General features: G+C 28.6%; 1 protein-coding gene across 2 annotated transcripts in view; it reads left to right on the top strand.

Moving 5' to 3' along the window:
* Positions 1-14,317, top strand: part of PolD2 (DNA polymerase delta subunit 2) — a 43,920-nt gene that overhangs the window by 19,143 nt on the left and 10,460 nt on the right. The window contains exons 1-6 of one of the 2 annotated variants that reach the window (XM_016051883.3): positions 2,966-3,390; positions 5,255-5,376; positions 7,484-7,607; positions 9,712-9,826; positions 11,333-11,516; positions 13,998-14,078. In XM_016051883.3, coding sequence (XP_015907369.1) covers positions 3,195-3,390; positions 5,255-5,376; positions 7,484-7,607; positions 9,712-9,826; positions 11,333-11,516; positions 13,998-14,078 — 822 coding nt within the window. In that variant the 5' untranslated portion in view covers positions 2,966-3,194. Of the gene's footprint in view, positions 1-2,965; positions 3,391-5,254; positions 5,377-7,483; positions 7,608-9,711; positions 9,827-11,332; positions 11,517-13,997; positions 14,079-14,317 lie in introns of those variants that run through there. The other variant, XM_087167828.1, reaches the window with a different exon arrangement.

Genomic DNA, 14,317 nt, shown 5'->3' on the forward strand with positions numbered 1-14,317 from the left:
GATGTTTAGTAGACGTCCACCTGGTAACCACATGGACCTTCGTGGCGTCTACATCCACTAGATGAATTTGTGATATATGGGAACAATATAAATGAGTTTTATATAAATATTAAAAAGTGATACTTAGTAGTATAATACACTATAGTGCTTTGTCTCTGTTTGCAAACTGATTTCTTAATAACGCACAGTATATTTATTTGCTGAACTGTATGAGGCATTAATATTACTGGGAATTAATAATAGCAGGGGAAGAATTCGAAGGATATATCCAATCATATATATAATTAAAAAAAATATAAAAAACAGGATCTCATATATTGTAGGGAGGGTGTTTTCTACACTAGGGAGCGCTGCAAGCTCTTGACTGCCTATACTTCTGGGTTACTGTTTTTGGTGTGCTTTGAAGCCATTTGGCTCTCAATTTGATCATTGCGTTCTGATACTATCTTGAGGTTTACTTCTTGTATATGTGTATTTGTTACTCGCTTATTATTTGTGTTCAAAAGAAGAACCGCAATAAGAATTGTCGTTTGATGTTGCAGTTGTAGTTGTAGTTCATTTACGTTGCACTAGAGCTGCACAATGGGCTATTGGTAGTTGTTGTTGTTAATTTACGTCGCACTAGAGCTGCACAATGGGCTATTGGTGACTGTCTGGGAAACATCCCAGAGGATGATCCGAAGACATGCCATCGCAATTTTAATCTTCTGCAGAGGGGATGCCCCCCCACTTCGGTAGCGCGACGACCTGCACGCGAAGTCGAGCACTTTACGGAAGAACAGTTTATCGAGGACCAATACCACACATCCTCCGTCCCTACGCAGACTGATCCAAGTGGTCACCTACCCACACAGTGACAGCAGCCAGTGATGCTTGACTTCGGTGATCTACTGGGAACCGATCAGTCCAGTGCGAGACCAGTTGTCGTTTGATGACCTGTCATTTCAAGGTATAAGAATTGTCATTTAAAAAAAGAAGCGTTATAAAGCTCTTCTTACTTTGTAAACAATATATCAACTTCGAAATTTAAACCCAAATGATAATTTGTAAAATGAACTTAATCTCGCTGCTCGAACAATATGCTAACACAAAAGTATGGTGGTGCACGGCTTGCACAAGAACAAACGGTAGTAAACAAGTAAAAAGAGGCCAAATCAGAACTGTCAAAAAAGCGAGTTCTTTCTAAATCTAGCAACCATGTCACCTTTTTTGAACAATACATCTCTAAATAACTAAAACAAATTTTCACTTCAAACTCATCAGAATTACATAACCCCTTCCTTCTCGCTCCCGTGAAAATGACGGGGTGAGTTTTCGCCTGTTATTTCTCGCTCCCGTGATATTGACGGGCTGGAGTGTTCATTAGTAACGCGCCAATAAAAATAAAACTAATTCATTTCTTTTGCCCGGAAAAAATTTTATTTCTCATTTTACACACCAGATAGCAGTATCAGGATATTTTTTAAGGTAATTGTAGATAGTTAGTTTATTTTAAACTAGATTTCAGCACTAATCAAATACGTAATACAAATATTGAAGCCAAAAAAAAGGCACTTTTATGACCGTTTTCTCGAAAATTAACCGATCGTTAAGGCGTTAATATCATTAATGTCTTATAAATTACAGCAGTTTTGAGCTCGGAAATTATCTATATATATATTTCTCTTACACGGCGACAAAAAAAGCCTCATTACAACTCCCCGAATGGCAACGCTAGAAAATCGACCAATGATTGCCGCTAAAAGTGTCACATGCCAAATCTAGCTGAGGTGGCTCTATATATAGCTCTTTTAAAAACGGAAACTGAAATAACCAAAGAGAGCATTATCACCAATTGTGATCTCTTCCGAAATTCACCCTATCAGCTGCGCTGCGGCAATCTCATACTATTAAGCTAGGCAGAAGTGAGTAGTCTTCGTCGATAGATCTCTATTTCAGTATTTTGTCGAAAGCACTTTTTTTTTTCACGAATTCATATACTACGAATTTATTTGACGATTTTTGATCTATATAACGAATTTATTTGTTTTATTATTGTTATTAGTTATTTTTTGAAAAATGAGTCTCAGTCGTGCTGTTACGCCTTTAGATTTTATACTATAGCACATTTCTAATAGGTTTAAAGAATCACATGTCATTTATTGTGTAGCGTCCTCTATGTTCCCTCTTTAATTTAATTTCCAACCTTTTGTTTGTATATATTTGTTTTGTGGTGAATGGCATCATGTTTTTGTTGCTGTTCCGAAAAGTGTAAAATAAATTGCTAGTGTTATTCTCTTATTCCTGTCATCATTTATTTCACTATTTGTATTCTAAGGATGGAAAAATATTGAAGGAAAAATGATTCAGCCTAAAACAGCCCCTTCATTGGTGACCCGGGCGTGATTTGTACACGCAGTAACGCCCACTTCGCAAATAACTTGATGGAACGTCTGCTTCGATGTATAGTCCACACTGAACAGTTGACTTGCTACTTGTGACTGCGACATAATTAACCTCCTCACGCTTTGCTACTTAGTCTCGTCTCGATTAAACACAGCGTCAGCTTGCATACACTCAACTGCTAATGGCAACACAGGAGCGACTACGACTGTGAAGTTAATACATCTCTCACTTTCAGCACTCAAAAATCCGGTGACTCTCTCTCCCGGTCTTTCACAAGTACAGCAACCAGTGGTATCCGTTCATCGAATTCTATCCCTGATAAAATTCTGGTGGGGGAGTAATGTGGCGTAACTGCCACTACGAAAATTAAACATCAATTCACTGGTATATAAGACATGCTAACTTGATTCAATCACGAGGTACCTTTTGATAGATGAGGGTTGGCATAGTTGATAACCCCCCCCACACACACACATTGTAGATGAAAACATGCGAGCAATTCGAAAGTTGTTTTGAAACGAATACGGCTTCAGTCGGCTTTGGTCGGCTTTAATACGGTCTAATTCAGGGGCTCTAGAGAGGGAGGGGATCATGGACGACGTAATCAACTACGTCATTACTAACCCTGTCTATTATAGAACACTCTTATTAAAAAAATATCAAAGATAGCTATAAGCGTATTGGCAACATGCGTAATTGTTTCTGTTTATTTTGATTTTGGCGCGGGTAACTTCATTGAGTTTTGAGGTTTTATTCGTTCAAAATACGTTCGGTTAAAACTTATCTCAAATCAAAACCGAATATTGAAAATGATTCTTACAAAAAATGATATGTTTCATAACTGTGAGATTAGAGTATATGATAGACCTTCCTACAAGTTCGAAAATTTATGTCATAAATATATTAACCGTGATCGGTCTTTTGATAGACAATTTGCAGTTTCTTATACTGCAAGACTTAAATGCTCTCTTCCTCTACTGCAAAAGCAGGTGAAGAATAAGTGGGGTAAGTTTAAATTCTTTTTCTTTTATATTACATATCATGTATATATTTAGAGTAAGTTGCCTTTGGCTACTGATTGTTGAATGAATTACATAGCTCCATACTTTATGGAAGATAGATGTGTTTAGGACTGGAATGTTTAAACATAAGTTTCCAAATTGAAACAAGTTTTTATCTGGAAGAGAACTGAATGAAGTACAATAAATACCTTTTGACATCCATCAATGAAAACAGTGAATGTTAGTTTTAATAATAAGTTGTCATGAAGAGGTGGATATTTCCGTATCGTGATCTGTCGCGCCTAGTTCAATCGTCAAGGTGCCAAATAGATTTTAGACTTGTAATTTAAAAAAAGAAACAAAACAAAAAAGCATGTAGATGTCTGCCCGGGGGTGGCTACTAGTTTTACATTTCGAGTTGGTCCCTTTCTGTGATGTTTTTTTTTTAGTTTCTCGCGGGCCACACTGCCCAGAAGTTTCCAAGACTTGGCGATTATTTTGCCACAGATCACGATAAGGAAATCTCCTCAATATTTGTATCTTTAATATCAGCAGTTTGTCCGTGACTTAGAAATTTGTAATTGCAGACCTGTTTAATGAAGCTATAACATTGTAGCTTGAAATGAGCATGCTTCACATCAAGTCAATTTAGTCCCATTGTTGAACCTCAAGAATAATATTTTGCTCCAAAAAACTATAGTTTTTACTTTTTAGAGACTAGTTAAAAATCTTTATTACATGATGTAAAAGTGCAATGGAACTTTTCATCTATGATATACCATCTTTGATTTTTAAAGGCATGTATATACTGTAGCTCATGTAAAAATAAAAAGCCGTTATAAACTTCAATGTTATACTAAATGCTGTTTTATAGCGTTTCTGAATTAGTCTAGAAAAAATAATTAGTAGAAATAACACAAAACAATTTCAAATTCTGTTATGATTTTTGAGGAAATCGATGCAATTCGTGCGCGTCAAGAAGTGATTACTCAAATCAGAGCTAATTTCCATGTCATAATATTGTATTAAAAATATATAGATTTTATTGATTTGATTCAAGTTTAATTCAGTAAAAAAATTCCTTGCATTTGTTTTTTAATTGAAATAAAAAATTTCTTAGGCTGCCTAAATTTTTCTAGAACCTTGTTTATTCCATCAGAAATATTCTGCACTCTTGAGTAGAGAAATTGTAGTAGAAGTACAGAGCTCATTCTAGGCAGAAAAAAGGGCAGGGTGCAAAAGTTTAAAAAAAGGGCATTATTATTCTAAAAAAGCAATAATTTCTTTCTATGGGCTTTACACGTTCTATTAAAAAGCATTGTCAATTAGTAAAATAACATTTTTTTTTTACTTTACTGAAAGTAGCTAGGCAATCATATTTCTAATTTTTATTAATAAATTAACATATAAATTGAGTTAATTAGCTTAGTAATTTATTTAAAATGCATGCATATATTAATAAAATAATAAATGTATGTTTTTAAGAGTCTGTAGTTGTGATTTAATGATAGTGGAAGTAACTGCAAACTTTCAAAGAAAAGTGCAGCAATGACAAACTAAATAAAAAGAGTTGAAAGTAACATAAGTTTAAGAAATCCATTGTAGAGTTTGGGGGAAAAATAAGGAAGGGTTGAGGAAAGAAAGGGCAAAAAGGGTATGGAGTCTATTACATCAGGGCACTATTTTACTTTAGGGGTAACAGGGTGGATTTTTTTGATTTGCGCCCTGTTTACCTAGAATGAGCTCTGATAGTAATTAGTTGTAAGCTTTTATAACAGTTATCATATTTTAAACTTTTAATAAATTTTTATACAGTCAAAAAAATTATTGAAAAAATTGTGTAATATAAAATTTTTGTATCATTTCAGGTTCATCATCAAATGTAAAACAATTAAGTGATATTTTGGCAGATGAGCATGTGATTGTGATAGGTACAATATTTAAAATGATGGAGCTACATCCTACTATATTAAAGGAAATAAGTGAAGAGGTACTATTATTAGTCTAGATTTGTAGCTGTTTCCCTTGCTTAATTCAGTTTAATATGTTAATTAATAATAAAGTAGATCCAATTTTTCATAGTTACTTTAAAAATCAGGGGTCTGTCCAGATCAAATTTACTACTGTTATCGGTCCTTTCACAAACTCAACTTTAGAAAAACGGTAGTTTCACGAAATAGTTTTTCTTAAAATTTTATTTTTGTATCCCGTAAGAAACGATAAATCCATATTTTTGTGGTGATTTTGTAATATAATTTTTAATTTTCACAAATTATGTCTAAATTTTCACAAAATAGGTTCATCTCAAAAAAAACCTAGACATTCCTCTGAAAATATATTGCAGCTAGTCAAAAATTTCCACCATGTTAATATTTTTGCAAAATGCAAACAAATTCATCCAAAAATGTTAAATGAAACTTCAACTTTTTGTTTCATTCTAAAGCCACACTTGCAAAAATATTTATTAAACAAGAGACAAAATAAAGATTCACCTCAAACAAAAGAAGAATATTTGGGAAAAATATAAATCTTTTATTTTTTTAGCCATCTTTTAAGTGCAATCTCTGCTAAGAGCATTTACAGAATTATTGATTTAGGACTATGCTAAAACTTTTTTTCTGATTTTAGCTTTTTTGTTAAAGATCTTTTAAACCCAGAACTAATCTTAGTTTTACCTCTCATGTTTACAATAGCACAGAACATCACTTTTCTCTTTCATCACTTTTTCAATCATCACAAAGCATAAGTCACATGCATATATAAATTATATAAATGTAATCAGACACTTGTGAATTGTAGTTACTATTTTTTATAGGCTAAATTATCTGCCAAAAAATTTTAACAGAAGGTTGAGAATGATTGTTGCATTTTTATGAATAATTTTATTAATATTAATTTTTATTGTAATAATTTAGATTTTTTTACATTCATATTTCTTAATGAAGTAGATATATTGCCAATGTTTTAAAATTGTAACTTCAAGTGATTATAATTTAGTAGAATCTATAAAGATATTTTACAACTTGATACATCAAAATAGTTACAAATTTTATATGAGGCACAGTATGGTAGTTTTAAAAATATAAATTCAATTTGACTGTTTTGTATCACTTAACTGATATATAGGACATAATACATTGCTGAAAAATAAAATTTTATAATTGCCTAGTGTAGTACCTGCTTAAAACTTTGAGATTGAGAATCATCTTCTGAGAGTGGCAACATCAAAAATGTTTACAAAGCAAGTAAAATAACACAGAATTTCATATTCACAACACATTCTTTAAAAAAACATTTTCTTAGTTAGATTCAAGTTGCTTTGTTTGAATGATTAATTATTAAATTCATCATCTTGCAACTTCTTTATTCTTTGAAAGTCAAAAAAGAATATGCTATTTTTAATTGCTTGTAGGATGCCTTATGTTCTTAAATTACAAATAAGATCTTTACGTTTGATGTATAATTAATTAATATAGTCATTAATAGTGTTCATGTGCTTTCAGTTTTTAAAAAGATTGAATTAAAAAAAAAAAATCTCCCATTTAAAAAGGAAGAGGTAGCACGGAATGAAATCTGTGTTTAAATGAATGATTGAAATGCCACATTAAAAAAAGCACAATAGTTTATTGTACATATTTTTAAGTAGTGTGCCATTAAACAATTTTTCTGTAGGAGTTGCAAACTGGAGACCATGACAGGCAAGTGTAATTTAATTTTTTTAAAGTGTTAGTTAGTTTTAAAAAGTAATACTCCTTCATGATGCAAGTAATGAGTATAAAATATTTTTAAATATTTTAATAAAGTTAAAACTTGTCAAGTAGTCATTTTGTAAAAGAAAAAAAAAGGTTATAGTTCATTATAACTTTAAAACTTAATTTTTTTTTGAGCGTGCTAAATAAGAATAAAATTACAGGGAAAGAAAAAATATTTGTAGTAAAGATTTTTTAAGTCGATAAGAATGCAAATCGTTTTAATATTTTATTTTATCAATTAACTTTTTTAATATAATTATTTTGAATTTAAGATGTCATTTGGCATTAAGAAAAAAATATTTTTAATAATTACTAATTTTTATTGTTATTATTCATTTTATACAGCATAACATGATACCACAACCTGTAACAGAACACTATACTAGTGATGACGATTATGTTATATTAGAAGATGATACACAACGAGTTATGCTGTGTGGAAATATTGATCCTCATGCTTTTGTTACTGGTAATGATAATTTTTTTTTCTTAAGAATTAATTTTTTTAACAATTCTTATCACTATTAAAAATAAACTGTTCATAAAAAAGAGCAATTAAACCTCATTAACATAAACACATTTTTTTTTGGCATGTACAAATTTATATTGTTACCCATCCAAAATTAATATAAATTTAAGTATTTACTACATGAATGTGCTTAATGCATAATTTATTAATGTCAACCTAGATTTCATAACCCTTGGTAAACTTGACATTACTTGTAAATAAATAAAAAATTCAATTTTGTCCTTATAGGTAGGGAAACTGATGATCTGCAATTTTGTATAATTGAGAATAGTTATTTATATTTGTGGGGGACCAAGCTGTTATTTTTTTTGGGAGAGTTTATAAATGTGCATGTAATTAAATTAATTTATTTGTTTATTTAATAAATTAGAAAAAAATATTTAAAATTAAGACTGAATGATTGACTACATCAGTGATTCACATAGTGGTGTATATCGACCCCCAGGGATCGACGCCAACCTGCAAGGGGTCCATGTCAAGTGAAAAAAAAAATTTTTGGGGGTCCGTGAAATGTAAATGGGGGTCAACGATAATGGATCTCATGTAAGCAGTTTGTGACTTTAATTTTGGCATTTCATGAATGGAATAATCAACATACACTGATAGTACCTGTTTACTTTGCATACTACCTTATAATAAAAAGACATATATCTATCTACTTTCTACATAATTTATAAAAGTAGCTGTGAAGTAAAAATTTTATTAAAATTTAAGTTATTAGTATTATTTTTTGATGTATGAAACTGAATTATTATAAACTAGTAGTTGCCTGTAGCTCTGCCCGCATACATTTTTATTTTTTCTATGTATAAGATTTTATTTTGTAACAAAAAAGTATTTTTCCGCCGTAAATTGGTTTCTGGTAAATTAATTGGTTTGGTAAATTAATTTGAATTTAATTAATAAATGTATAAAATTAATATGGGTTTTTTTCTTATGTTTTTTACACTACACTTCACTACAGTTAGAAATTTAAACTTTTCGCATTAAATAGCACTATACCAGCTGTAAAAAATAAATTTGAAGTTGATAAATTTACAAAAAATCAATAGCAGGGGGTCTACCCGAAAATGAAAAACATGACAAGGGGTCTATGTGACAAAAAAGTTCAGGAACCACTGTACTACATGATTGATTCTACATAGTAAAGGAAATGGAGATACTTTCATGCATTTGAAAACAAATTTTTTCTAATAGAGTTTATATAAGAATTAGGAATGTGATGAATAATAGTTATTTGGCTGAAAACCGTATTTTATATTATTTACCAGGGGTCTGTCCAGGCCAAATTTACTACTGTTTAGCGGTACCTTCACAAATTCAACTCTAATAAAAACGGTAGTTTCACAAAATACTTTACCTTAAAATTTTATTTTTGTATCCCATTAGAAACGATAAATCCATATTTTTGAGTTGATTTTTTAATAAAACTTTTAATTTTCACAAATTATGTCTAAATTTCACCTCTCAAAAAAACCTAGACAGATCCCTGTTTACAATAACTTGATTTTATAAATATGATTATGAATCTTTTTTTCCTATCACTTTTTATAAATAATTAAAATATACTTATAAAATGTCTTTAAACATAAACCCCAATTACTTTGTGGTAAGACCTTTAATATCTTTTCAGAATTAATGAAAATTCTGCTCAATTAAGTGTAATTTTTCTACCATTTTACAAAATCTATCACCCAAAGCAAAGAGGGTGGCAACCCTGTATTTGAACATATATGGTATAAATATTAAAATGATTTCATAAATTTTACAGATAAGAATTAAATTAGTAGAGATGGATTGGTAAGAAAATTAATATTATAAAGTGGTCTCATTTAGTTTACAAATAACTAACTTCTTAAAAAGAGTGATTGATGAAAAATTTCTTCACATGAAATTAAAGTTATATTTAAGAAACTAGAGATATTAACTGGATATTAATTTCAGACTTATTTCTTCATCATTGTTTCTGTTGTTATATTTAATTGTTTATTATGTTTTTAAGCACGTAATTTCCTTATTCTTTTATAAACTTTATTGTTTATAGGGGTAAACATAGCTGTTTCTGGTTACACAGAAGAAAGTGGAAAATTTTTTGTTGAAGATGTTTGCCACCCATTTGTAGCTAATCCCTTGAGTTATCCTGTTTTCACAGATGATAAGTATGATATTTTAAATATTTTAGAACTTGCATACTCAATTAGTTAATTGTTAAGTTACAAGTGATATATATTGTAATCTGAAAGGTTGATTTAAATTTTTCTTGAATTATTCATATGGATATCTTATCCTGAAATTTAAAGAGTTAAGTGAAATTCTCCAAAATTTTAATTTGTATATTCATTCTAATGTGCATCTATATACTGTATAGATCAGTGTATAAGTTGATTTTCAAACCCCCAAAATTGTACAAAAAGCAGGGAGTCGACTTATACACCAGTAATAAAGTTGGACATTCATTAATCGTGTAATTCCAATGATTTAAATCCAATTTAAAAAGTGAAATTTCAAAACTGAAGGAAAAAGGTAAAGAGGTAGACCAAACACCAGATGGCTTGATACAGTTCAGAAAACATTGCATGAAATTGGGGTCAATTGTTGGAAAACTGTGGCTGCAGATAATTTTCAATTGAACAAACTTGGTGACATCCTTGGTCTGTAACAAACTGTAGAGCTGCAAAACTAATAGAACAAAAATAGAAACACATTTTAAAAACATAACTTTAAATAAAATTACATATTGTTTCAGATAGCTCTCATAAATATTATTTGCATGATTTGTATCAAAGCATTAAAATAGTATTTATCAGAGATGATTGTGCTCTGGATCAATCAGGGAATTTATAAAGACATTAATTTTTTGAAAAGAGTCATTAATGATTTTACTCAAGAAATATTCAGGATTTTTGAGTTGGGCTCACAATCTTCCCTGATTTATATGATGAGATATTTAAAGTTGCAACTATAACAAAAAAATAAAATTGATAAAATTTTTGTTGCATGATATAATTTATTGCAACATATTATGAGCAATTACAATAAAAAACAAAGGTTATGTCTTGTATAATCATACAACACATCTGATAAGAATGAATGTTTTTCATATTAGTAGTAATTTTCAAGATACAAAGTAAGTAAAAATTATTCTCCCAGTTTCTTTGACACTCTTAACACTTGACATTGCTGTTACATGTATTCAACTACCCTTAGTTTTCCTAAAAAAGCTTAAACATTTTGTAATAAAGAGAAAATTTTCAGCAAAATTAAATTAAAATTTTATTCTTAAAAAAACTAAGTAATTATTCAACATGTGTACAAATTAACTTATACATAACATATTCGATAGGTAATCTATTTTACCTCAGAGTTCCCTAAAAAATATTTTTTTTCTGTAATTCAAATTGCAGAAAAAAATGTTTCTTAAGTCCATGCCCAAAAATCACATTTATGCAAACAACATGCAAATATCTATTCAATGGTGGTGCATCAGAAGAAAAGATGTCAAATTTTTTTTTATTCTCAAACAGCGGGATGTTATTTTATTTAATTATTGTTTTTATTACACAGAGTTGGGCAGATAAGACAAATCTGTCTTGCTTTATATATTGTATAATTTTGGTTAGTTTCAAATCGATATTATCTACAAAAATTACTTTTTCTCAATTCAGGTATGTGCTATTTATCTCTGGACTTTGTTTTTCAAATGCAAATGTCACTTTTCCCTTGCAAACTTTAATTGATTTAATTAATGGAAGCCTGGGAAGTTCTCCGGATCACGAAAAGTTTTCTAAACTTGTTCGAGTTATAATTGCTGGAAATAGTATTGGCCAAAGCTTGAAAGATGCCCATAAAGTAAGAATGAATTGATTTTTTTATTGTATTTTTCATTTCTCATATATTTTTAATTTTATTTATACATCAAAATTCTTTTTAGTTAATGTTTTGAAAGATTTTGGTTGATTAGTTTTTTTGCATAAAAGATTTCTTTAAGGTGAGAATTAATTCTCAAATTAGATCAGATCATCATTTTTAAAAGATGGCCAAAATAAATATGGAAATTTCTAAAAAAATTGTTAACAGTAATCTTTTTGTAATAGAGAATGTACTTTAATTTATCTGATTTATTATTATTTTTTTAAATTTAGATTAAGAGGCATTTAATACGAAAAAGAAACATTTTATTATCTGTCTATAAAAAATTTCTTTCTTTATACAATGGAGGAAAAAAAAAGAAATGCACTGATATACTTTGTTTTTTGGGGAAATGTTAAGATCTGTTTTATTCTTTTACATTAAGATGTAAAATTTGACATGGAAAGTTAAAAGTTTTCTTCTACTTCTATAAAAAACATAATTATTTAAATTTTAAAAATTAATGTCATTTGTATTTGTGAATTAAGTAGATTTGTAGTTGCGTATATGTTTAGTTTGTGATTTGTTTTAATGATTGTGGTAATAAAATTTGATTATGATATTGTAATAGTTCTTTATATAATTATAGGGAAAAAAATCATTACATTTATTTTTTTTTGCAATTTGTTGCTTTTCAGTTTTCATGTATTTAAAAATGTTGTTTTAATAAATTCGAAATTATTACTGTTTTTTTAAACTAGATTGCAATTACAACTGTTAAAAACTTGTTTTATTATTTGGTATTTATTTTTAAATATGAGTTTCTTCCACTTATGTTAGAAGAAACATAGTTCTACTAGGTAAATTTTTTCCATTTTAAATTTTTACCACTACGGAAGAAACTTTCCATCACTGGCTTACGGATTTAAAAAAGAAGATGGGTAATAAGTATTATAAAAGAAAAAAAAAATTAAAACAAAAAAAAAAAAAAAAAAAAAAAAAGGAACAAAAAAGAAAAAACAAACAAACTAAGCATTTTGAATAATGATTGATCTAATAATCAGATTTTCACATACTAGGACTCAAATTTAATGGTTCATAGGGATGACCTCAAATTTGCTAATTAATATGTGCAAACAACATTTTAAGTTGTATACATAAAAACATACTTTCAATAAATAATCATACCTTTTTTTTGGCCTTACCCACAAAATGTAGCAGGTCTGGTAAATATAGTCTCAATAGTTTGGTCAGAAGAGTGTTCTAAAGCTTGGATACCTGAAGGTTAATTTTATTTTTGCATATTTCAATATATCTCAAAAACTTATTAAGCAAAAAGAAATCATTTTGGCATATAGTTATAAAATTTGCTTATTCAAAGGTAATTCTACACAAAACATGTTTATAATTATTAGTTATTTTTTATTATTTCATATAATTATTTCATTAAAGTGTACTGATTTTTACCTCATTTTGATGAATGGAATTTTCTATGGCAAAATACAAAATTAAATCAAAATCGGTCTAATTTTTCCTGAGAAATCCAATTTTTAGATAGTTATGCATTTAAAATACAACAGAAACTATATGACTGATTTTGCCAAAATTTTTTATTTTGCTTTTTAAAATGATATTCTTTAAAGTGATTTTGAAATTTTTATAACTTAAAATTCGAAATTTCTTGGCTGTTATTAAATAAAGTAATATTAAATAAATATTTTCAAAATTATTTTGAAAAGTGGATTTTATAATTGTGTGCAAAAAATGTTCAATTGCTTAACAAGTATCTAAATCTATCTATCAATGTATCTAAATACGCAAACTTTAAAATTAACATTAAAAGTGTTCAAACTTTGAACTGAATAAACTATTGGGATCATATTTCCTAAATTGCCGCTGTCATGTATATTTTAAGGGTAAGAAATCTAAATCCATTGAAAAAAGATATGTTTTTGTATTTCATAACTTAAAATATTTTTTTTACAAACTAAATAGTATATCTGAGGTCATACTAATGAACCATTGAGTCATATTATGTGAAAATCTGATCATTAGATCACGAAATTAATCAAGGTGTTTTTTCCTTTTTTTTGCAATATGCAGTAAAAATTTATAAGAGTTCATTGTGTATATACTTTTTAAAGAACTTTCGTTTTTTTTTTTTTTAAATTTTAATTATTAAATAAATATCAAATGAAAAAGAAAAATTAATGGTTTGCTGCAAAGGATTGAATATAAGTTAAAACTAACAAATTTACATAAGTGAAAAAAACAAGTAAATATTTACGGTTAAATACTGACTAGTTAAAAGACTAACTAATAATAAGTAAAGATGCAATTGAAGAAATTTTAGATCATAAATATTTTACTCATGAAAAATTAGTTGTATTATTAATGGTTTATATCTTGAATTATAAAAGAAAATGTACTGATACCTGTATTAATTAAATATACTAATCTGTTTAATTTTTTCCATTTTAGACGAATATTTTAACCCGGAAATCTAAAGCATCAACAATTGAAAGTGTAAAGCTAATGGATGATTTTCTTGTTCAATTAGCTGTAAGTAATTTTTTACATGTAAAAATAATTTTATTGATTTTTGCCATTAAAAAACCCTTAGTTTTAGTAAAAAAAAAAAAAAATTATTGATAAAAGTTAATAGCATTAGAGCATTAATTAATTTCGGTTCACAGGGCTGATTGAGCTCCGGAAAAAATCCGGATTTCCGGAATTTTCGCTAACAGTGATCTGGAAGTTTCCGGAGATCGAAGATCCAGACGTTTAAAAAAATCATTGAT

Source organism: Parasteatoda tepidariorum, chromosome 7, assembly GCF_982258835.1.
Source record: "Parasteatoda tepidariorum strain Cologne lab strain chromosome 7, Ptep-v5.0, whole genome shotgun sequence".
In the NCBI taxonomy this organism is placed as follows: domain Eukaryota; kingdom Metazoa; phylum Arthropoda; class Arachnida; order Araneae; family Theridiidae; genus Parasteatoda; species Parasteatoda tepidariorum.